General features: G+C 37.0%; 1 protein-coding gene across 3 annotated transcripts in view; it reads left to right on the top strand.

Annotated features, from left to right (window-relative positions):
- The first annotated feature begins 9,051 nt into the window (after positions 1-9,051).
- Positions 9,052-23,033, top strand: part of SAP30 (Sin3A associated protein 30) — a 29,831-nt gene continuing 15,849 nt past the window's right edge. Inside the window, exons 1-5 of one of the 3 annotated variants that reach the window (XM_079705822.1) lie at positions 9,052-10,016; positions 11,567-11,692; positions 12,096-12,194; positions 13,629-13,662; positions 14,250-14,317. In XM_079705822.1, coding sequence (XP_079561948.1) covers positions 9,690-10,016; positions 11,567-11,692; positions 12,096-12,194; positions 13,629-13,646 — 570 coding nt within the window. In that variant the 5' untranslated portion in view covers positions 9,052-9,689 and the 3' untranslated portion in view covers positions 13,647-13,662; positions 14,250-14,317. Of the gene's footprint in view, positions 10,017-11,566; positions 11,693-12,095; positions 12,195-13,628; positions 13,663-14,249; positions 14,579-21,918; positions 22,016-23,033 lie in introns of those variants that run through there. The other 2 variants (XR_013810933.1, XM_079705821.1) reach the window with 2 other exon arrangements.

The following is a 23,033-nucleotide window of genomic DNA, read 5'->3' as shown; positions in this document are numbered from 1 at the left end:
AATTCATGTTGAGTTATAAATTTCATTTGTTTTATGGTAACAATTTCCCAGTAAATTTTCATCTTCTGTAAGAAAATCATTTTATTCTGTTTCACAGTTTCTTACTGTATTTTTGAGTAGCTATTGTGCATATGATTTTCATAATCCTCATATTTGGATGAGTTGAATTTTCCTAGACTATTATCAGGAGGTGGAAAGAAGGGCCAGGATAGCTTTACAGAACTAATCTCTCATGGGCTCTCTCCTCCATTGCTGTAGCAAAAGACTTACTTCCTTAAAATATGGCAACTCTGTGAAATCACATTTCTTCTGCCTCTCAGTACCTAACCTGGCTCTGAAAAGCTTCTGCACACAGTTCTCAATTTCCTGATTCATTCACAGGCTGCAGGGACCGAGACTTTGCCTTCCAAAATAATATTATCACTTTTAGAAAGTTATTTTACTGGTGCTTTTTAAGATCTGCTATCTCTGATTAGGCACGTTCTATCCTTCTCTCTCTCTCCCTCTTGGGTATTTGGACCATATTCAATCTCATATCTTTCCCAAAATGTTTTCTTGAATTCCTACGTACACTTGCTGCACTGTGCTTCTGGTCTCAGTTGCCTACTACAGTGTTCACATGTAATTTTGGATCCTTGGGGTTTTGTTAGTCAGCTGTTTGCTGAAAATTCAGTTTCCATGAACTTATTTTCATTCTCCTTGTTGCTGTGGATAGATTTCAAGAAAAGGAATAAGAAGTTTAAGAACTAAGCAGACCCCATGTTCTTATAGAATGATGATATAATTAATTTTTCTCCCATGTTCTCAAAAGAAATGAAGAAATTCTCTGAAAGTACTATGATTATTGGCTTTAGATAATGAACAAGAATGTTCTGGTTATCACCAGCCTAATTAGAGCCAATTATATAGATGTTCACACCTACTATGACATTAAGGCTATGTCTAGAAGATAATGTGACAAAGTAGTTTAATGGAAAATCATATAAGGCCTACAGTTTAGATTAAAAAATTTAAATGCAAGAGGCTCAGAGAGAAGCAGCATTTTGTTTTGATATGCTAAAAAGAAAACTGTTAGTAAAATGTTTCTCCTGAACCCAGGAAACTAGAGCATTGTACGGGAATGTTTAAGAAGGTCTTATTGGATCTTATCATAATCCAGTTGGATTATGGATGAGATGTCCCAAGAATTCTTGTTTTGATCCTGGGGATTTAAAGCTATGTTCAACTTATTTTTGAAGATTAATACCATTCCAAATTGGTAGTCAGCCACAGATAGTTTTGTATTTGTAGAGCAAGCTCCAGCATTACCTGGGAACTACCTCTGCATTTTGTATGCCTCACATTCTGGTGAGAAGAAAATCATGGTGGAAGCAGCAGAGATGGGCTGACCAATATGTTAGACTCCAAACACTATTAGGTTGCAGATGTTGTTTTAACATAAACAGTACTAGTCATAAACAAGCAACTTAAGAAAGGTGAGAAAAAAGCTGAGCATTTGGCAGTCACTTGGATCTAGGCATGAGTCCAATACACATTAAGGAGGGTAACCCTAGTGAAATATCCCCCACTCTGTGATGGGACCCCCAAGAAGCATAGGCCAAAAGTGGGGATATGGACTATAATCATTTGTTTGACTCAGAAATCCTCAAGCATGGGTTCAGGACTATTGGAACCCTTAATGACCTGAAAGAAGGCAATGAAATTCCTCTTTGGGAGAACAGAACACGATCCAGTGCCTCAAATTATTTCCATAATTAAGTTTTCAAATAAAATGAATAGAAAACAATCAAAGATAATGGGATGAAAGAAGAGTCAAGAATTAGCCAGCACCAAGAGAAACAACAGACAAAAAGACTTGATAACAAACATAGTCTTTATACCACTATGCTTGTTATGTTCATGGAAAGAAGTCAAGCTTATAAATTTTGTCAAGGAACTGGAAACCATAAAAAGTGACATTTAAGATTTGAAAAATAACCAAATGGGAATTATAAAACTAGAAAATAGAATAGTTAAAGGTATAAAAACTATGGGTAAATTTTAGAGCAGATTAGGCACACCTAAAGAGAGAATGACTGACTGGAAGATAGGTTAAAAGAAACATCCCAAATGAGGGAAGGAGAGACAAAATTAAAAATAAAAAATATTGAAGATAGAGCAAGAGACATGGAGGATACACTGGGATGGCCTAATATATATATCAAACTGTAGTCCCAGAAATGAATGAGAGAATAAGGACCCAGACAATATGTGAAGAGATGATGGCTGAAAATTTCTGAGAATTGATTAAAGATGTTAATCTATAAGAAGCCCAATAAAGTACAAGCAGGATTTAAAAAAATAAAAGGCATTTTACTTTATGTGAAACCATAGAAAATCAAAGATAGAAAAAAAAATTTTAAAGAAGGCAGAAAAAAAAAAAAAGATGATTCTCAATGGAACTTTGCATTTTCTAGAAAGAGGGCAAAGTAAAGATTAATACTGGGCTAAAAAAAGTAAAGAAAACATATTATAAGTTTTAGGGTCAAAAGAATAGAAAAATAGTGTATAATTTCCAAACTAATTGGGGGGAAATGGGATTATTAAAAAAAATCCAAAAGAAAGCAAAAAAAGGATAAAAATGTAGAGTAGGCACAACAAATATAAAGCACAAAAAGTGAAGGATTAATATGTTTGGGTTTAAATATATTGAAATATATTAGTAATTACATAACTATAAATAGACTAAATACCCTAGTTAAAACAAAGATTATCAGGCCAGATTTTAAAAGAAAATATGCAAAACCACATGTTTTAGAAACATATCTAAGACATCAGGATACAGAAAGGCTGAAAGTAAAAAGATGGAAATATATATCATGCAAACACTAAGTAAAAGACAGGTGTTGTAACTATATTGATAGCAACCAGACAAAATAGAATTTAAGGCTAAAATCATTACAGAGATTATGAAGGTCACTACAGAATGTTAAAATGTTCAGTTCTGGGTTTACATAACAGTTTTTAATTTGTATAAATAATATGGTCTTAACATATGCAGAGGAAAAATTGACAGAACTAAGAAGAGAAATAAATCTACAAGCTAAGTGGGACATTTTAATTTAGTAATTAGTTGGAACAAGGAGATAAAAAGTCTGTAAGGATACATATGACTGATTAGTCCATTTAATAATACTTGATGGACATAAATAGAACACTGACCTAACAGCACAATATAAATTGTTTTCAAATACATACAGAATATTTTAAAAAATCAACCATATTCTTGGTTAAAAAGCAAACCTCATTAAATTTTAGTGGATTTAGAGATACAAGACCATCTGTATATGTTTGGAAATTAAGACATCTCCATCCAAATAATTTAGGCATCAAAAATAATCATGAAGGAATTTAGATAATATTATGATGTGTGGGATGTAGACAAAATAGTATTCATAGGGAAATGTATACCTTCTAATGAACATATTTGTAAAGAAATGAGTAAAAGAATAGCAAAATAAACAGAAAGTAGAAGGAAATAATAAAAGAGAAGAACTGAAATAGAAAAAAAATACCATAGAAACCATGAACAAAACTAAAATCAGTCCTTTGAAAGGTCTAATGAAATTGATAAAAACACTCTGGTGAGAAGGTAATATAGAAAAGTATCTTCATGACTTTGAAGGTACTAAGATACTAAGGAACTATTAAGTCACAAAAATGACCAGTCATAAAAGAAAAGATTGATATATTTTTTTCCACAGTAAAAGACTTTAGGGACTTCCCTGGTGGTGCAGTGGTTAGGACTCCGCACTCCCGATGCAGTGGGCCGGGGTTCGATCCCTGGTCAGGGAACTAGATCCCACGTGCATGCTGCAACTAAGAGTTCGCATGCCATAACTAAGGAGCCCGAGTGCTGCAACTAAGACCTGGGGCAACCAAATTAAATAAATAAATAAATAAATAAAAATTTAAAAGACTTTAACCAAAAGTCGCCACTACAGCCAAAAGGCAAGTAATAGAGTAGGAAAGATATTTGCAATACATAATTTCAAGAAATGGCTCTTATTCAGAATATATAAAGAACTACAAATCAATAGAAAAAGTCACAAACCCAATAGAAGAACAGCTGAAGTCCTAAACAGAAGCTTCCAAAAAGGAAAGCCCAAAGACCAATTAACATATAACCTCATCAGTAATCAGGAATACTCGGTGTAAAATCACAATGAGATAACAGACAAATCCATTGGATCGTTTAAAAAAAAAAAAAAGACTTGTGGAAGTGTCAAAGTTTGGAAGTACCCAGTAAAGTTGCAGCTATGCATACTCTATGACTCAGCAATTCTGTTCCTAAATACCTGTCCTATTAAACTGTAAGCACAGAGGTATCAGGGCACATGTACAAGAATGATCATGGCAAGGTTGCTTTTAATATCCCTAAACTGGAAACAACCCCTATGTCCATCAACAATAAAATGGTTAAATAAAGTATTTTATTCATCCACAATGAAAAGAGCTAGTTAAGCGAGGTAGAAGCAGATCTTCAAGACAGTGAAGAAGCCAGAGAAAACAATAACGAAGTACACGATTCCACTTTAAAAAGGTTCAAAAACACACAAAAAACTAAAAAGTCTTTTTAGAGTTCATAATTGTGCGGTAAAATTATAAAGAAAAGGCAGGCAGTGAATACCAGAAATCAGGATAGCTGCTGCTGGCCGGTGAGGGGTTAGATGGAGGAGGAGCACATGCGGTCACTCAGGGCTGTCAATCAAGGCCAGCGGCACAACTGGTGGGACCCAATGCAAAAATCCTTCTTTCTTCCGTCGTCGCTCTCTCTCGACCTGTCATGGTGTTTTCTAATTTGCTACTAAACGTCGCTCTCCCTTGGGTATAGTGATTCTTATTGGTCAAAGGCAGACCCTCACAGGCACCCGCGGCCTGACCCACAACTCAGCGTGGGGCGGGGAGAGGGAAGGGCTGCGCACCACAGCGGTCACTCTCAGCGTCAGCGCGGAGTGCTCAGGCAGTGCAGAGATGGGCAAGGAGAGATCCGCCAGAACCCAGAAATTCAAAGATGAATGGTTAAGAATTTCATGATGATGATGATCACTGAACCACAAGCAGAGTGGAGAGAGTAAGGGGTCGGAAGGGGTGGGCTTCTGAGTCTCTGCCCTGTGCCTCTGCGCTGTTTGCATGCCCAGAAAGCTGGCCCTGTTGACAATGTTCTATTTCTTGACCTGGGTAGTAGTTATATAGATGATTGTTTTACCAAAACTGCTTAAATTGGATATTTATGTTTTGTGCACTTTTTTGGTATGCTTGCTGTATTTTAAACTATGTAAAAGAAAGCATGGTATAAAACAGCGTGATCCTTAGCTGCAATAAAATAGAATTATTCATGTAGAGACATGTATATACTGGTATATGCATATGTTTTTCTAGAAGGAAACACAGAACTTGTTAACATTGGTTGCTTTTAGGGACACGGATTTGGGGAGATGAGAGGAAATAGGCTTTTATTTTTTTTAATTTTTTATTATTATTTTTTTGGGGGGTATGCGGGCCTCTCACTGTTGTGGCCTCTCCCGTTGCGGAGCACAGGCTCCGGACACGCAGGCCCAGCGGCCATGGCTCACGGGCCCAGCCGCTCCGCGGCATGTGGGATCTTCCCAGACCAGGGCACAAACCCGTGTCCCCTGCATCGGCAGGCGGACTCTCAACCACTGTGACACCAGGGAAGCCCGGCTTTTATTTTTTATATTGAAACTTTTTGTATTATTTGAATTTACCATCATGTTCATGTGAAGATTATGTACTAATTTGCATATTTTGAAATTAATTTATTTAATTGTTTATTTTGTAATAAAACCAGAAAAGTTCAATCATATTAAAAGCCTTAGAGGGAAGAAAGGCAGGGGAAAATGCTTTTTGAAGAATATTTTGAACCCTTTCAGAAAAAAAAGAATATTTTGATGATGTCAAAAACACTCTTATAATTTAGGTTTCATAAATCATTTTCCATATTGTCTATTGTGAGGTAAATTTAGCATGAAGCTAATGGATGTAAGGTTCAGAGTCCCTTAAAAGGCTTGTATCTAATTTTACATTCATAATTCTGTATATTTTTCTTAAAGAAGACCCCTCAGATTATATAAACTTGAAGCTCCCCAAAACCTGATTCCAACCTTGACTGTGAATTATACTTAGAGCAGGAAATTATTACCTGCCCTGAATATGAGGAGTTTTAGACATAAACAATGATCCATGGTTGTTAAGAAAATTTCTTTGTAGGGAGGACAGATTCACTGAAGAGATACTTTAAATCTCAAATTTACATGTCACCTACTCCAGGAATGTTTTCTACTTGTCAGAGGTGAATCATTTCCTTCTGTGTGCTAAGTCCGTACTTTTCCTCTAATTTTATTGAGGTATGTGTCTTAGTCTGTCTAGGCTACTATAAAAAATAAATACCATAGAGTAGGTGGCTTATAAACAAAAGAAATTTATTTCTTACAGTTCTGGAGGGTGGGAAGTTCAAGATCAAGGTGCTGACAGGTTCATGGCTGGTGAGTGTCCACTTTCTGGTTGATAGATTGGCGTCTTCTCCCATGGATGGCAGGAGGAGTGAGGTTGCTCTCTAGAGCCTCTTTTCTAAGGGCACTAATCCCATTCCTGAGGGCTCCACCCTCATGGCCTAATCACCTCCCAAAGATCCTACCTTCAAATATTATCACACAAGGATTAGGTTTCAACATATGAATTTTGTGGGGACACAAACATTCAGTCTACAGCATGTATCATGTGCTTGTTAAGCTACCTGTCTCCCCTATTAGACTGTGAGCTCCAAAATGGCTAGGACCCTCTCCCAATTATTTTTGTATCCCCAGAGCCTAGAAAAGATCCTAGCATGCAATAAATGAGTGACTGAAACTTCTAAAAACACTGTATTGTCTGTAAAGGAAGCATAGCCACAATTCGTCACTTTAGTAAAATTCACATGAAATTGATATATAACTATACCATACATGAACTGATTTGATCACAGTTGCAGAAGGTAGACTATAAACTTTTAAGGGCAAGAACCAAACAATAATATAAATTATTTTAAATTATATAACATTATTAAAAATATGAAAATCCAACATCCCAATATCATGTTTGCTTTAGACTGTTTTTAACAAATAAAAACTTACAAATGGAAACCACCTTTTAGCCATTCCCAGATACCATCCATTGGCCTTTCTCCTAAGAGATGACCACCACCTTGAAGCTGGTGTGTGTCCATTCTATCCATATAGTCTCATTTTTACTATTTAAGAAAATATATCTATAAACAATAGATAGTATTATTCTGCGTTTTAATACCTAAATACACATATAATGTGAGCCACATGTGTAGTTTTAAATGTTATAGTAGGCACATTTTGAAAAATGGCAACAGGTAAATTTTAATGTTTTATTTAACCCAGTATAGCCAAAATATAATCATTTGAACATGTAATCAATATAAAAATTGTTACTAAGCTAATCAGTATTCTTTAAAAAAACGTCTGGTACTAAGTCATGAAATCCTGCTGGTAGTTTATACATACCGGCACATCACAGTTCAGATGCTAAATTTAGATTTCATAAAATTTAAGTTGAAAAAGTAGATTCCTATCCAAGTTGTTCCAAACATATGTGAAAGTTTTCCGGGCTTCCCTGGTGGCGCGGTGGTTGAGAGTCCGCCTGCCGATGCAGGGGATACGGGTTCGTGCCCTGGTCCGGGAGGATCCCACGTGCCGCGGAGAGGCTGGGCCCGTGAGCCATGACCGCTGAGCCTGCAAGTCCGGAGCCTGTGCTCCGCACCGGGAGAGGCCACAACAGTGAGAGGCCCGCGTACCGCAAAAAAACCCAAAAACAAAACATTAAAAGTTTTCCAATAACTGAAATCAGTTTTAAAAATTTAAATGAATTAAAATTAACAATTCAGTTTTTCAGTCACAATAACCACATTTCGAGTGCTCAGTATCCACATAAGGCTAGCAGACACATTGTTGGGCAGTACAGCTTGAAAAGATAACACAAATACTCACCATTCAGCATCTTTCTTTTGCCCACTACATTTTTTTTTTTTTCTTCCTTTGCTATATCCTAAAACATAAGTGCACAGATGGACTGAATGGCTTTGAATTTCAGGGCAGATGACAGTTTACATTTTTAAAAAATCATCTATCAATAAGTTTACTCAGTAAATATAAAAGAACTTTCCAAAAACCCTACTGCTTTCTATTTTTTTAAACAATGGGATTGTTAAGCAAGATATACGTACTGATAAATAATGACGCGCTGCAATTAGCAAAGGCGCAGCTTTAGTACTAGCCTCTCCCAACCTTCACCCCGCCCTCCACACGCACGCACCCACACGTACACATGCACACGCGCGCGCAGACACGTACACCGACACGCGCGCGCCGACGACGACCCCGGAGCTGCGCTTTCCCTGCGCTCTCGGCCGGGAGCGCGCCTTCGGGCTCCGGGAGCCCCAGGCTGACCGAGACTCGGAGGGGCTACACGTCCATTTTAAATGCTATTAGACTGGCTCCCAGTTCCCTCGAGGAGAAAGTGGAGAGGCAGGGGGTGGAAGCGAAAAGCAACGCCGTTAAGTCCATTTATCAGCAGCTCCACCTCAAGAAGTGGCAGTGTGCGTCCCGCAAGCCAGCGCATTCCTCTCAGGGACAATGCGAGGATCTGGAGGCGGCCTCCAGCCCGACATCAGCCCCATCCCGGCGCGGAGGTCGGGACGCGCGTTTCCCCCCGGCAGGCGCCCTCACAGACAGTCTGGGGCGTCAGTCGGCGGAACTGCTTGCTATCAGATCCCGTGGTGTTAGCTGCGGGACCTCCGGGACCCGAAAAACACCAGGGCGCCCGTTCTCCTCGGTCTGGGTTTCCCACAAAAACGTAGTCACACCAAAAACTTTTTCCACAGATACGAAAACAGCCCGAAACTTTTTTCCCACAAGCTCCCTGCCCTTCCCTCCTACTCCCGCCCCCCGCGTTTTGTGCTTCGCCTCAGGAGTTGAGTGACCTCTTCATGTAGAATGCCAGCTCTGTAAAATTCAGGAGCTAAACACAGTCCAACTTCCCGGGAGAGACCAGAAGCCAGAAAACCTTGCAACGCTTACCACACGCCCCTGTTTTCCCTGTGTTTCACCAAAAAAAAAAAAAAAAAAAAAAAAAAAAAAAAGGCCCGACCCGCCTCCGCGCCATGAATGCTGGGATAAGTAGTTCCCCTAAACCGCGAAGCGCTGGGTCAGATTGGAGCTCAGGTTGGCTCCCCGGAAGAAAACTACAATTCCCGTGGTGCCATGCGACAGAGTGGAGGGGGCGGGACGGGCAAGGGCGCAACGCGCTTGCGCAGGTCGAGAGCCGGAGGGAGGCGGAGGCGCCGTGGTCCAACTGCTGAGGAGTCTCCATGTGACAGTGAGCGGCGTCCCGGCTCTAGGCGACGCCAGGTTCTGGTTCCCGACCCCAAGCCCCGTCCACTGTCCCGGCGCCAGCAGACACCGGCAGGCCGGGGGCCCGCGGTGTTGTCCGGAGGCTGCGGGCGCAGAGTGAGTAGCCGCCGCCGGGCAGGTGCCTGAGGGACCGCCTAGACTCCGACGTCTCCCGAGAGGCGAGCGGCGCGGCGAGCGGAGTTTCTGTCAGCGCGGCGCCGCGAGCGCGGTGACATGAACGGCTTCACACCCGAGGACATGAGCCGCGGCGGGGACGCGGCCGCCGCCGTGGCCGCCGTGGTCGCCGCTGCCGCCGCTGCCGCCGCCGCCGCCGCCTCGGCCGGGAACGGGGCCGGAGCGGGCGCCGGGACCGAGGTGCCGGGCGCCGGTGGAGTCTCGGCGGCGGGGCCCCCGGGAGCGGCCGGGCCGGGCCCGGGGCAGCTGTGCTGTCTGCGCGAGGACGGCGAGCGGTGCGGCCGGGCGGCGGGCAACGCGAGCTTCAGCAAGAGGATCCAGAAGAGCATCTCCCAGAAGAAGGTGAAGATCGAGCTGGATAAGAGCGTAAGTGACGGCGGGACGGGCCTGCCCTGCGCGCCCCGCGGGTGCTCTGGGAGCGGAGCAGACGCGACGTCGGTGGGGTGCGGGGCCCCCAGACCTGGGCGCAGCGCGAGCCCGTTCCGGCGTCTCTAGTAGGAAGCAAACAACAAAGTGCTGCAACTCGGCCCTCCGCCCGCAGCCGACAGGCTCGCGCGCCGCGGACCCGCGCCCGCGCGCGACCCCACCCGCGCCCTGTCTCCCCCTCCTCCTCTGCGGGGGCCGGGGCGCGAAACAAAGCGGGCGGCCGAGAAGAGGGCCCGGAGTAGCTGTCCTGCAGCCCGGCGGCTCCTTGTGGAACGGAGGCGCCTTCTTTGTTTTGCTGCCCGAGCCGGCGCTCGGCCCCGGGGAGTAGCTCCCATGGTCTGGGGAGCTACTAGGGCCTGACGCCGCGGGCGACGAGGATCCCGTTCCCCGTCCCGCGGGTGCAGGGTGCAGGGGACGCCTGGCTGCGAGCCGAGCGGCCGTGTCAGCATCCCGGGCAGCCGCTCCCAACGTGGGGAGCGCGCAGCCTCTGCTGTTTTGCCCTCCGGTTGGCAGCCATCAGGGTTTCTTTCTTCGTCCTTTCGCACGTCTGTTCTTTTGACCGTCACTGAGGTTTTTAGAAACGGCCATTTCCACTTATCGGAGCTTTGGGCGGCGGTTATAAATAACAAGATGCCAGAACCGGCACACATCGTGCATCTTTTTAGCTTGCACTTAGCTTAGAGGTTAATTTAAAAGCCTATTAGCTCAGTCCTCAGTTGTTTGTTTTTTTTAAAGGAGTAATTGCTAATGTACGAAACCTGGTATTTCAGATGTTACCGTACAGCTCTCAGGTCTATGTAATTAAAGTTTCTGAAAAGTTTATTTGGGATACGTTCTGCCTATTCAGTTAGTTCCTCCGTCGTGTTCATGAGAAACTTTTCAGGTATACTTGAATAGTTTCACATTGCTTTGGTTGGAAAAACGTATTACTGATAAATGCATTTATTTAATACCCAGAGAAGTTCATAATTCAAATTTAAATTTAGGATGTGAAATCAGCAACTTATTTGTAAAAATGGGTAGTTTTGTGCTCGATTATAATTTGAGTATTAAGTTAGCAAGGTTAGGAAGCATACATTACGGTATTTTAAAACGCTCTTTAAGTAGAGAAAATGCTATCAAATAGCAAAATTGTGAACGGCATCATTTTTCCCTTGTTAAGAAAAACAGCATGACTGAACTAATCTAGTTCACCATCGCTGCAATTTGATGACAGAATCCAGACGGTAGGAATTTCTCGTTCTTCTCTGCGTCTCGCTTCCCTTACTGGCACCTCTCCCCGCCCCACCCCCAGTCTTCTTAACAATATTGCCAGACATGGTAGGTTTTAACTGGGTTCAGGACTGGAGTAGAAAGAAACGTGCGTTGTCTTAACAATGGCCTGTTTGGACTGTTGTTTTTATTTTTAATAATTCGTGAATTATGTATTTTTAATACATGGACACATTTTACGGCAATCATAAGTAGTCTGTGAAACTTTTCTGTTTCAGGCAAGGCATCTTTACATTTGTGATTATCATAAAAACTTAATTCAGAGCGTTCGAAACAGAAGAAAGAGAAAAGGGAGTGATGATGATGGAGGAGATTCACCTGTTCAAGATATTGATACTCCAGAGGTAGGTGAAAGTTTTCGTATGTTAAATGTAAATTTTAAGCCCTCCATTCTGAAAGTTTTATTTAAAAAATATGAACAAATTTTAAAAATACTTAAAGCATTTGAAAAATCTGAAAATGAAAGCAAAATTAAATATGGCCAGTTAACATGCAGTTACACAATTGGACTTGTTACAGTTTCAATTGACAACTCTTAGAGCTCTGTTGTCTTATAAGTTCTTTTTTTTTGGTCCCTGGTCTTTAATAATTATGCTCAAAAGATTGAAGTGTTTAATACATTTGTAGTTTTGATTATATAAAAGGCATTTTTAATAATGGAGTTAAGTTTTCATTGTGTTGAAATTGCATTGTTGTTATATATAACAAAGCTAAGCCTTTAACAAATGATATGTTAATTTTTTCCAGGTTGATTTATACCAATTACAGGTGAATACACTTAGGAGATACAAAAGACACTTCAAACTCCCAACCAGACCAGGACTTAATAAAGCCCAGCTTGTGGAGGTATATATGAATTTTAAGCTATTTAACCTTTAAATGAGCCTGTTCATACAAAAAAGGGTCATTAAATGCTAATGACATTGTTAATGTAGCATATATAACAATACCTTTTATCAGTAGTTAGAAAAATCAAAGTTAGTAAAAAATCTATTGTGGAAGAATCTAGTTGCCTAGAAATGTTTGTCTACCACTTAGGAAATTCCTTTGTGTAATGACTACTCAATGGATTGTGTGCAGTTTTCTAAGCATCTTCCAATAATGACTTTCAGAAATAGTGAGTGAAAGTTTTTTTAATTCTCATTCTAGAAACCTGTTTATTTTAAAATTCTATTTGTTAAGTAAACATTTATTGAACACCTAATTGAGGCATAATAAAATAAATTAATAAGCTTTGATGTCTTTGTTAGAATTTATTTTTTGAAGTTTTTGATGGAGTAGGTTTTACAGATAAGCCCCTAAACAGTATTCCCATACCTGGCTGATTTAACTATTTCAGAACTTGTCCTGGTTGATGTTAGTTTTATTTGAAGCACCCATGTTTTTACATCTAGAAGATGCAAAGACTTGTATCCAAGCTTTTACTTATAGTTTCTTGATATAGGACTTGTAGTACTTCAGTGAATTTTTAAAAATTGAGTGTGTTTGTGTTCTCAGGAAATAATAGAGCCAAGAAATCTGTACATCATATTAAGATATTTATAGATTTATATGTTTGTACTTCAATCATATTTAAAATAAAAATGCTTAACCTATTCGACAGGATATAAGTAAATATATAAATAAGTTTTCTCATATTCTTCAGCTTGAATTTAGTAATCCCAACATTTTCTAAAATGTGCATATTGAATAAGATAGAAGATGAGTAGAATGCTTTTTAACATTAAGATCCAGTATATTAACGCTTTAGCCAGAGCTGCATCTTTCCTTCTTGCCTAGGCAACAAAAATATAATTTTTCTTTAAATTTGATTTAAAAGATCACATCCTTTTTGGATTGTATAGTACATTAATATAACATGAATATAGATACTGCCTGCCGTGATGAAACTGTATTGATATATATACAGTTACTAATCAAGTGAAGGTACCTTTGTTTTGGGACAAATGAGAACAGAAGAAATGATTATTTTAAATGTTACATTTAAATGTATGTATTTTTTAAATGCAGAAATCAAACTTGAAGTTTTTGATAATCTGATCTTCTTTTTAAGAAGTTAAATTATTTCTAGAGCTATTTTCTTTTTTAGAAATGAGAAATCCAAATAGTCACGAGTGTTATAACTTACTCAGAAATGCAGATATTTACAAATGATTCCAGAGTTGAGTGACTGTCCTCCTTAAGTCTCTTAATTATCTTTCTCTTTAAGAAGTTTTATCTTCTAGAATCTAAATATGCATATCAGCGCCCCAGTTTAGTCTATTATACTTCTATTGGTAGTTGCAGTGCACAGAATGAAAAGGCAAGAAAGCAGGTAAACATTCTTCAGTGGACATCCCTTTTTCCCTTCTCATTTTCCATCAATAATTATTATTCAGAATAATTTTCAGGGAACCTTAACAAAAAATATTGCTAATGAATGAATGTAAGTTGTAGCAGACATATTTGTAAGATAATTCATGATTTGTTTCTATAGTACCAAAACTTTTTCAACTTAATGTTTATCCTTTTTCTGTAAGTAGAGACTAAACCATTATATGATGCATGTGGACTCCTACATTCTGTTCTATTTCATTGATATTTGAAGTTTAAGAGTAAAACTACTTAATTCCTAATCTAGATCTCAGTTATAAAATTCAAAATATGTAAAAGGAAATACACATTCTAATTAATATATAGTTAATTGAGTGGGCCAAGGGGTCCTTTGAAATCACACTATCTCTTGTTCATAATATCTTACTCATATGCTTTTCATCCTGTTGGTTCTTTGTTAAATTTATTTTTAAAAGGAAATAGCTCTTATCATCACACATTTTCTTTTGATGACAGTATTTTTTACCTAGTTAATAAAATCTGTTAATATCTATAATTTAATTTCGTCAATTTTTTTTTTCTTTATAGATAGTTGGTTGCCATTTTAGGTCAATTCCAGTGAATGAAAAAGACACCTTAACATATTTCATCTACTCAGTGAAGAATGACAAGAACAAGTCAGATCTCAAGGTTGATAGTGGTGTTCACTAGGAGAGATGGAGTTGAGAGTAAGACTTGGATGTTCATGTTAAGACTGCTTACTGCTTTTTCACATGTAGAAATGTTCCTTGTGTACTTTTTCTACAGAAGATTTTCTCTGGTTTTATTTTCTTTGTTTCTGAGTCTAATAATTAGTTGGAAACTCATGTAACATGAGTTTTCCTAGATTAAAAAATATTTTAAATAAAGGTTATTACTATTATAGTTGCTTCAGTGTATTTATTTTGTGAAACTTGATTTTTATTTTAAACTGACTTTTAGGGACCAGTATTAATTGAGATTTTAATGTGAAGATCATTTTGTTACCATTTTTCTTTTTTCTTTTTTTTAATTCTGAGGAACTAACAGAAGTAACAGATGTAGCACATTTGCTTTCTCTGGGACAGTCTGATTTGGAATTAAGGATATCCTAAATAATATTATTTTTTAAAGTGCTTTTTAGTACTAACAGGTTTGAAATATCAGGAAGAACAAATAGTTTAATGCCTGCCTCCTTCCGAAGAAGACGTAATGTGTCAGCAAAGGTAAACACAGTGCTGAAAATTGAAACCTGAACATAGAATTAAATAGTTTGTTGTTTCTTTAAATTTTGTTTTAGTGAAAAGGTATCTATATGGCACAAATATAGAAAGAACCTCTGCACTGCCCCTTAATTTTCAGTCATGTTCTGTACTGTTTACACTGCAAATTAAAGCTAATAAATTGGAGAGATCTAGAAATCTAACAACATCTTAAAATTTTGGTCATACATAGCTTTGACTTGAGTTCTATTTTATTTCCTTTTTATATTTCATTCTCTATCAGTTTTCTCTTAAATATTTTTAACCTCTGCTTTTCCTGAGACTGTATTATTTAACCAGGGTCTTAGAGTTACAAATCAAATTTATAGCTTGTGACATCAGAACAGAACAACAGTTTCAGTGAAGTGTTCTGAGATTGTGGTACAAATTTCAGGATGGAAATGGCTGAGACCATTAATATAGCTCAGGATATCTCAAGGTTGACATTTGGGCCTGATAATTCTTTATTGTGGGAGGCTGTCCTGTGTGTTGTAGGTTTGGCAGACTCACCGGAGTCCACACACTAGAGCCAGTAGAGCTCCCAAAGTGATAACCAAAAATATCTCTAGACATTGTCAAATGTCCCTGGTGGGGACAGAATCACCCCTGATTGGGAACTGCTATGTAGCCAAATTTAAAGGACATACTGGTTCAAAAAAAAGAAAAGAACATACTGGTTCAACAGAAGGTGAGTCTTTGTATTTTTAAGTGTTCTGAGTGTATTGACAGCTAGAAAATAGTGGTGAACTCTAACGCTACTGGTCTTTGTTCCTTCTGTGACCATTTAAAGATTTATTTGCTGCTTTATTGATGAGCCAGAGCTTGTAATAGTTGGTATATTACAGAAACCTCTGGTTTCCAGTACTCTAGAAATCTCCATGCGAAGTTTTTTTCTTAGCTGTATGAAGATGAACCGCATAGCTACAAGATGTGGTTTATTTGAAGAAAGTATTACCTCTATATTTTATGTTTTTACCTAAATCTATAAAGACTTAGTTTTTCAATCGAAACTTGTCTGTAGGCTTATTTTTTCCTATAAAACCACACTCCATTCTTATGAAAAAAGCTTGAAATTATTTGCTGACATTAAAATGTATGTTTATGAATACAATGAATCAATGTTAGTTTCATACAATTATGTGCATAAAATGTAGTTGTATAAAAAAGTGAAAGAGTAAGAGTTGAGTGTTGATTATCCAGTGAAATTAAATCCTTGTTAGAGCAATTTAAAACATGAAAAATGGAGAACTTAAGAGCCTCCCCAAAGATGAGAGACTCAAGAAGCTGCAGTGTAAAAGTTTTACATAAAAATTTTAATTCTTTGCTGTTGGGTTTTAAAAATTACGAGTTTAGTGGAAATCTTTTTACTTATCTATATCTGAACAAGAAAAAGTAAATCTCTGTAAGTATATGGTTTACTTTTAATATTAGAGCACCAGGAAAAGAATCCAAATTTGACTACCTTTGGGGTAGAATGTGTAACAGCAGCTCAAGAAATAAGTTACTTGGTAACTACCTTTTACTGAATAATTTAGCAAAAGGCTAAAAATTAATGTCTGAAATAAATTTCTTTAAGAAAGTAAGCTCTATTATTTCTACATAAAGTTTTTTTTTAATTGAAGTTAGCCACTTTAAAGTGTACAATTTGGTAGTATTTAGTGTATTCACAATGTTGTGCAACCACCAGCTCTATTTTAAAAACTTTTCCTTACCCCATAGAAACGCTGATAAGTAACTACTCCCAATTCCACCTCTTCCCATCCCCTGATAACCTCTAATCTTTCTGTCTCTATGGACTTGCCTATTATGGATATATCATGTAAAGGGAATCATATAATACATGTCCTTTTGTTTCTGGATTTTTTTTTGCTTTAATATTTTCAAGGTTTATCTAAATTGCAGCATATATTAGTACTTTTTGCTTTTTATGGCTGAATAACATTCCATTGTGTGAATTTGTTTTTCCAATCATCCATTGATTGGAAAATGTGTTTTTCACAATTTGTTTTTCCAATCACAATTGGAAAATCACAATTTGTTTTTCCAATCATCCATTGATGGACATTTAGATATTTGGATTTCCACCTTTGACTATTATGAATAATGCTGCTATAAACATTCGTGTACAAGTTTCTGTGTGGACATGTCTTCATTTTTCTTGGATATATATCTAGGAGTGGAGTTGCTGAGTCACATGGTAATTCTATAATGTTTTGAGGAACCTCCAAACTTTTCCATAGTGGCTGTATCATTGTACATTCCTAACAGCTATTTCTCCAAATTGCTAATACTTGTATTTCCTTTTTTTTTTATTTTTATTAAAGTCATCCTACTAGGTGCGAAGTGATATCTCACTGCGGTTTTGATTTACATTTCTTTTCAGTTCCTTTGTTCATTTTTAAATTGGGTTGCTTTTGTTGTTGCTGAGCTGCAGGAGATCTTTTTTTTTTTTTTTTTTTTTTTTTTTTTTTTTTTGCCGTACGCGGGCCTCTCACTGCCGTGGTCTCTCCCGTTGCGGAGCACAGGCTCCGGACGCGCAGGCTTAGCGGCCATGGCTCACGGGCCCAGCCGCTCCGCGGCATGTAGGATCTTTCTGGACTGGGGCACGAAACCGTGTCCCCTGCATCGGCAGGCAGACTCTCAACCACTGCGCCACCAGGGAAGCCCCTGTAGGAGTTCTTTATTCTAGGTATTGACTCTACATCCAATATATGATTTACAAATATTTTCTCCCATTCTGTAGATTGCCTTTTCACATTCTTGTTAATGTTCTTTGATGCATAAAATTTTTATTTAGTACAATTAATTTTTTTCTTTTGTTGCTTATACTTTTGGTGTCAAGCCTAAGAATCCATTGCCAAATCCAAGGTTTTTTCTAGGAATTTTATAGTTTTAGCTCTTAAATTTAGGGCATTGACTCATTTTGAGTCAATTTTTGTATATGGAGTAAGGTAGAGTTCCAGCTTCATTCTTTTGAATGAGGTTATCCAGTTGTTCCAGCAGTATTTGTTGAAGAGACTGTTCTTTCCCCACTGAATGGTCTTGGCACCTTTGTCAAAAATCAATTTGCCATAGATGTTTTGGTTTATTTCTGTATTCTCAATTCTGTTCCTTTGGCCTATATTTCTATTAAGCCAGTACCATACACATTTGACTACTGTAGCCTTGTAGTAGGTTTTAAAATCAGAAGGTTTGAGTCCTCCCACTTTGTTTTTCTTTTTCAGTATTGTTTAGGATATTTGGGGCCCCTTGCAGTTCCATATGAATTTGAGGATTGGCTTTTCTATTTCTGCAAAAAAAAAAAAAAAAAAAAAAAAAAGACCATTAGAATTTTGATGAGGATTGTACTGAATCTGTAGATCGCTTGACAGTTGCCATCTTAAAAATGTTAAGTATTTCAGTCCGTGAACATGGATTATCTTTCCATTACTTTTAGGTCTTCTTTAATTTCTTTCTGTAATGTTTTGTAGTTTCCAGTGTACAGGTCTTTCACCTCTTTGGTTAAATTTATTCATGATATTTTATCCTTTTTGATGTTATTATAACTGGAATTATTTTGTTAATATCTTTTTTTGGATTGTTCCTTACTGGTATATAAAACACTGATTAGTGTGTGTTGACCCTGCACCTGTGCTGAATTCATTTATTAGCTCTAGTAGTATTTTTGTGGATTTTATGGTATTTTCTATATATGGAATCATGTTATCTTTCAATAGAGATAATTTTACTTCTTCCTTTTTAATTTGGATGCCTTTTATTTATTTTTCTTGCCAAATTGCTCTGACTAGGACTTATAGTACAATGTTGAGTAGTAGCGATGAAAACAGGCATCCTTGTCTTGTTCTTTATCTTATGAAGACAGCTTTCAATCTTTCACCATTGAGTATAATGTTAATTGTGGATATATTGTAAATGCTCTTTATTTTATTAAGGAAGTTTCCTTCTATTCTTAGTTTGCTGAGTTTTTTAATCATGAAAGGGTGTTGAATTTTGTCAAATACTTGTTCTATAACTATTGAAGTAATCATGTTTTCCCCCCCTTTGTTCTGTTAATTTAGTGTATTACATTGAATTGTTTTCTTTGGTTGAACCACCCTTGCATTCCTGGGATAAATATCATTTGGTCATGGTGTATAATCCTTTTAGTGTGCTGTTGGGTTTGGTTTGTTAGTGTTTTGTTGAAGATTTTTACATCTATATTCATAAGGGATATTGTTCTATAGTTTCTTCTGCTGTCTTTATCTGACTTTGCTATCAGGATAATGCTGGCCTCATTGAATGTGTTAGAAAGTGTTCTCTCCTTTTCTATTTTTTGGAAAAATTTGAATAGGAGTAACGTTAATTTACCTTTTATCTTTTTGAATTCACTAGCGAAACCATCTCGTCTGGGACATTTCTTTGATGGAAAATTTTTTTTTTTTTTTTTTTTTTTTTTTTTTTTTTTTTTTTGAAAATTTTTGATTATTGATTCAATCTCTGTACTTATTATAGGGCAGTTGAGATTTTCTATTTATTCTTGAGTCAGCTTTGGTAATTTTGTGTTTCTAGGAATTTTTCCATTTCATCTAGTTTATTCAATTTGTTGTCATACAATTGTTCATAGTGTTCTCTTATAATACTTTTAATTTCTGTAAGGTTGGTTGTAATGTCCCTACTTTTATTTGTAATTTTAGTTATATGTGCTTTCTCTTTTTTTTTTTAGTAGTCTAGCTGAGGGTTTGTCAATTTTGTTGATATTTTATTTGGTTTCATTGATTATTATTTTTCTATTCTCCATTTCATTTATTTCTGCTCTAATATTTATTATTTTCTTTCTTCCACTGGCTTTGGATTAAGTTTGCTCTTCTTTTTCTAGTTTTTTTTTTTTTTTTCTTTTTTTTGGCTGCATTGGGTCTTCATTGCTGCACGCGGGCTTTCTCTAGTTGTGAGCGGGGCTACTCTTCGTTGCAGTGAGCAGGCTTCTGATTGCAGTGGCTTCTCTTGTTGCGGAGCATGGGCTCTAAGTGTGTGGGCTTCAGTGTTTGTGGCACACAGGCTCAGTAGTTGTGGCTCATGGGCTCTAGAGCGCAGGCTCGGTAGTTGTGGCACGCAGGCTTAGTTGCTCTGCGGCATGTGGGATTTTCCAAGACCAGGGATCGAACCCGTGTCCCCTGCATTGGCAGGTGGATTCTTAACCACTGCACCACCAGGGAAGTCCCTCTAGTTTCTTAAGGTGCAAAGTTCAGTTGATTTGAGATCTTTCTTCTGTATTAATGTATATGTTTGCAGCTATAAATTTCTCTCTGAGTACTTCTTTTGCTGCATCCCATAGGTTTGGTATGTTTTATTTTTGTTTTCATTCATCTCAAAGTATTTTCTGACTTTCCTAGTTCTTTCTTCTTTGACTCATTGGTTGTTAAGGATGCATTGTTTAATTTCCACATATTTGTGGATTTTCCTGTTTTTCTTCTGTTATTGATTTCTAGCTTCATTCCCTTATGGTTAGAGAAGATAGTTTGTATGATTTCAGTTTTTTTAATTTATGGGAAATTGTTTTATGGGCTAACAGACTATCCTGAAGAATGTTCCATGTGCACTTGAGAAGAATGTGTATTCTGCTATCGTTGGGTGAAGTGTTCTGTATGTCTGTTAGGTCCAGGTGGTTTAGAGTATTGTTCAAGTCCTCTGTTTCCTTTTTAATCTTCTGTCTAGATGTCTATCCATTATTTAAAGTATTGAGACCTCCAACTATTATTGTAGAACTATTTCTCCTTTCAGTTCTGTCAGTGTTTCCTTCATATATTTTCTGGCTCTGTTGTTTGGTGCACATATATCTATAATTTTTATATCTTGTTGTGGATTGACCCTTTTAACTATAAAATGTCTTTCCTTGTCTCTTGTACAATTTTTTTAATTTAAAATCTATATTGTCTGATATTTGTATAGCCATGCCAGCCAGCTCTCTTTTAGCTGCTATTTGTATGGATTTACATAGTTTTGATAGCAAAATTCAGATTATGATCTAAGCAAGTGATGGTGGTTCAAAAATAAATTTTTGTCGTGTTATTGCTTATTTATTTAACTGGAGTTAGTTTAAAAGTGTCAAGAAATGTCTTATGTATGCATATATATATTTTTAAGTATGTGTACTGTTTACTATAGAATTCTTTGGGGATTAAGATATTTCTTGTATTTCTTTGTAGCTAAAAGCTGATACTATTAACTTTAGTTTACTATATGCGTCATGTCCCAGTTACATGTATAGTCTATTAGTCAACTATAGTTCTCAAATAATAATCATATTAATTGCTACTAGATTATCATATATGTGTTTGTGTGTGTGTATTGTATGTGTGTGTATTCCCTTTAATGTATATTTAAAGTAGACATCAAGTCAGTTTTATACCCATAATACCCAACAGACTTACGTTTTGACTTCTAAAACTCTGGAAATGGAGATCACATATACTTCTTTCGTTGAAAATTTACTATAGGTTTTTATTTGTAACATTCTGAGAGTATATTGGCTACATGTATGGCATGCATTTCTCTCCAGGTATACCACTATACAAAGTTGAGCACATTTTGATGATACCATTCTATAGAAGTAAATTGAGGAAGCTAATTCAATGTCAATTTACTATACTTTTCTAATATCAGTTTCTCTTTAATTCTTTGACAGAAAAGTTTAGGTTTAGGTGGTTAATGCAGTATGCTTTAGAAATATATGAATTTGATAATTTTTTCCTTTTGGGAAAATTATTTTAAAGCCCATAGTATTTTACTGGTAAGATTATTTACATGTTAAAAGTACCTGTCTTAATACTTTGCTAAGACAGTTTATTATTGAAAGAATTCATGTGTATCTCTGGGCAATTATAAGGAAGTTAAGGTTGCAGAATGAGCTGTGAATGTTCTTACCTGTCCTCTCCCTCTAAGAGTTGTTGCTCATTGTTTTGTTTCTCCATGTTGCTTCCAATTCTCTAATAATCCTTTAGGATTAGTACCTAATCCCAGCAAACAAAAATATTCAAGAAGTCCCTATGGATTATGATGAGGAAAAGAAAAATTTTATCAAGAAGAGATGAGCTATTAGTAAGTATTACTGTCAACTTTGTGCTCAGCACCATGGAATTCATAGTAAGAACAAGAATGTAGAAAGTCAAAGATAAAAATACAGAAATTGTTATTCATTTAAGCATTTAACATATATGAGCTATCTGAAATGTACTTGTCGCATACAAGTAAAAGTTTGCTTTCCTAAAAAGGAAATAGATTATCTGATGCTATTAAATAAAGCAGTGGTTAAGACTCTAGATGCTAGAGGAAAACTGTCATATTCAAAACCTGGCTTTACTGCTCTGATAATGTAACTTAATATGAGCTACTTAATCTCTAAGCCTTGGCATTTTTGTCCATAGAGCAGGGATTGTGATAGTACCTACCTCATTCAATTGAAAGACAGTGTTTACCACAATAGTACATTTTTAATAAAAGCTTAGTTGTCTTTTGTTGTAGCTAAAAGCTATTGAAAAAAATAAAGGATCTGTTCATTAAATGACTGAATGAAATGTTTGCTTTTAAAAACATATTGACCAAGTCAGAAAAGGTTGCATAGGTAAGTTGTGTGAACATTTATGTTTTTACATTTATTTGGTAAAACATATTGACCAAGTCAGAAAAAGTTGTATAAGGTACGTTGTGTGAACATTCACGTTTTACATTTATTTGGTAATTTACGTAAAAAAGAGTGTGTGCTTCTATAATGCATTCATTTCTAAAAGAATGTAATGCAATTTGATATTACAAGTTATTTCCAGAAAGGAGAGAATATGAAGAATAGTCATAATAATCTATAAAATTCTATTTATTAAATATTTAGCTTTTTCCCAAATACTATTTTCTCATCATGTTTTGAGTGCAGTAATAAGGGAATATTTAGTAAAAAGCCATTGTTGAATTGCCTTGTTTTTTCCCTCCCTCAGAGAGAGTCTATACCAAGTAGAAAATGTACTGATGATTTTCTTTATTTACCTGTTCTATGCACTGTTCCAGAAAGGATATAAGACTTCTGTTATTGTGTTAGTTTGACTTTAATACCTGTCAATTCAGT

The sequence above is a fragment of the Hyperoodon ampullatus genome (assembly GCF_949752795.1).
Source record: "Hyperoodon ampullatus genome assembly, chromosome: 6".
NCBI lineage: Eukaryota > Metazoa > Chordata > Mammalia > Artiodactyla > Ziphiidae > Hyperoodon > Hyperoodon ampullatus.
The sequence above is the reverse complement of the archived record's forward strand: the minus strand, read 5'-3'. Positions and strand labels throughout refer to the sequence as shown.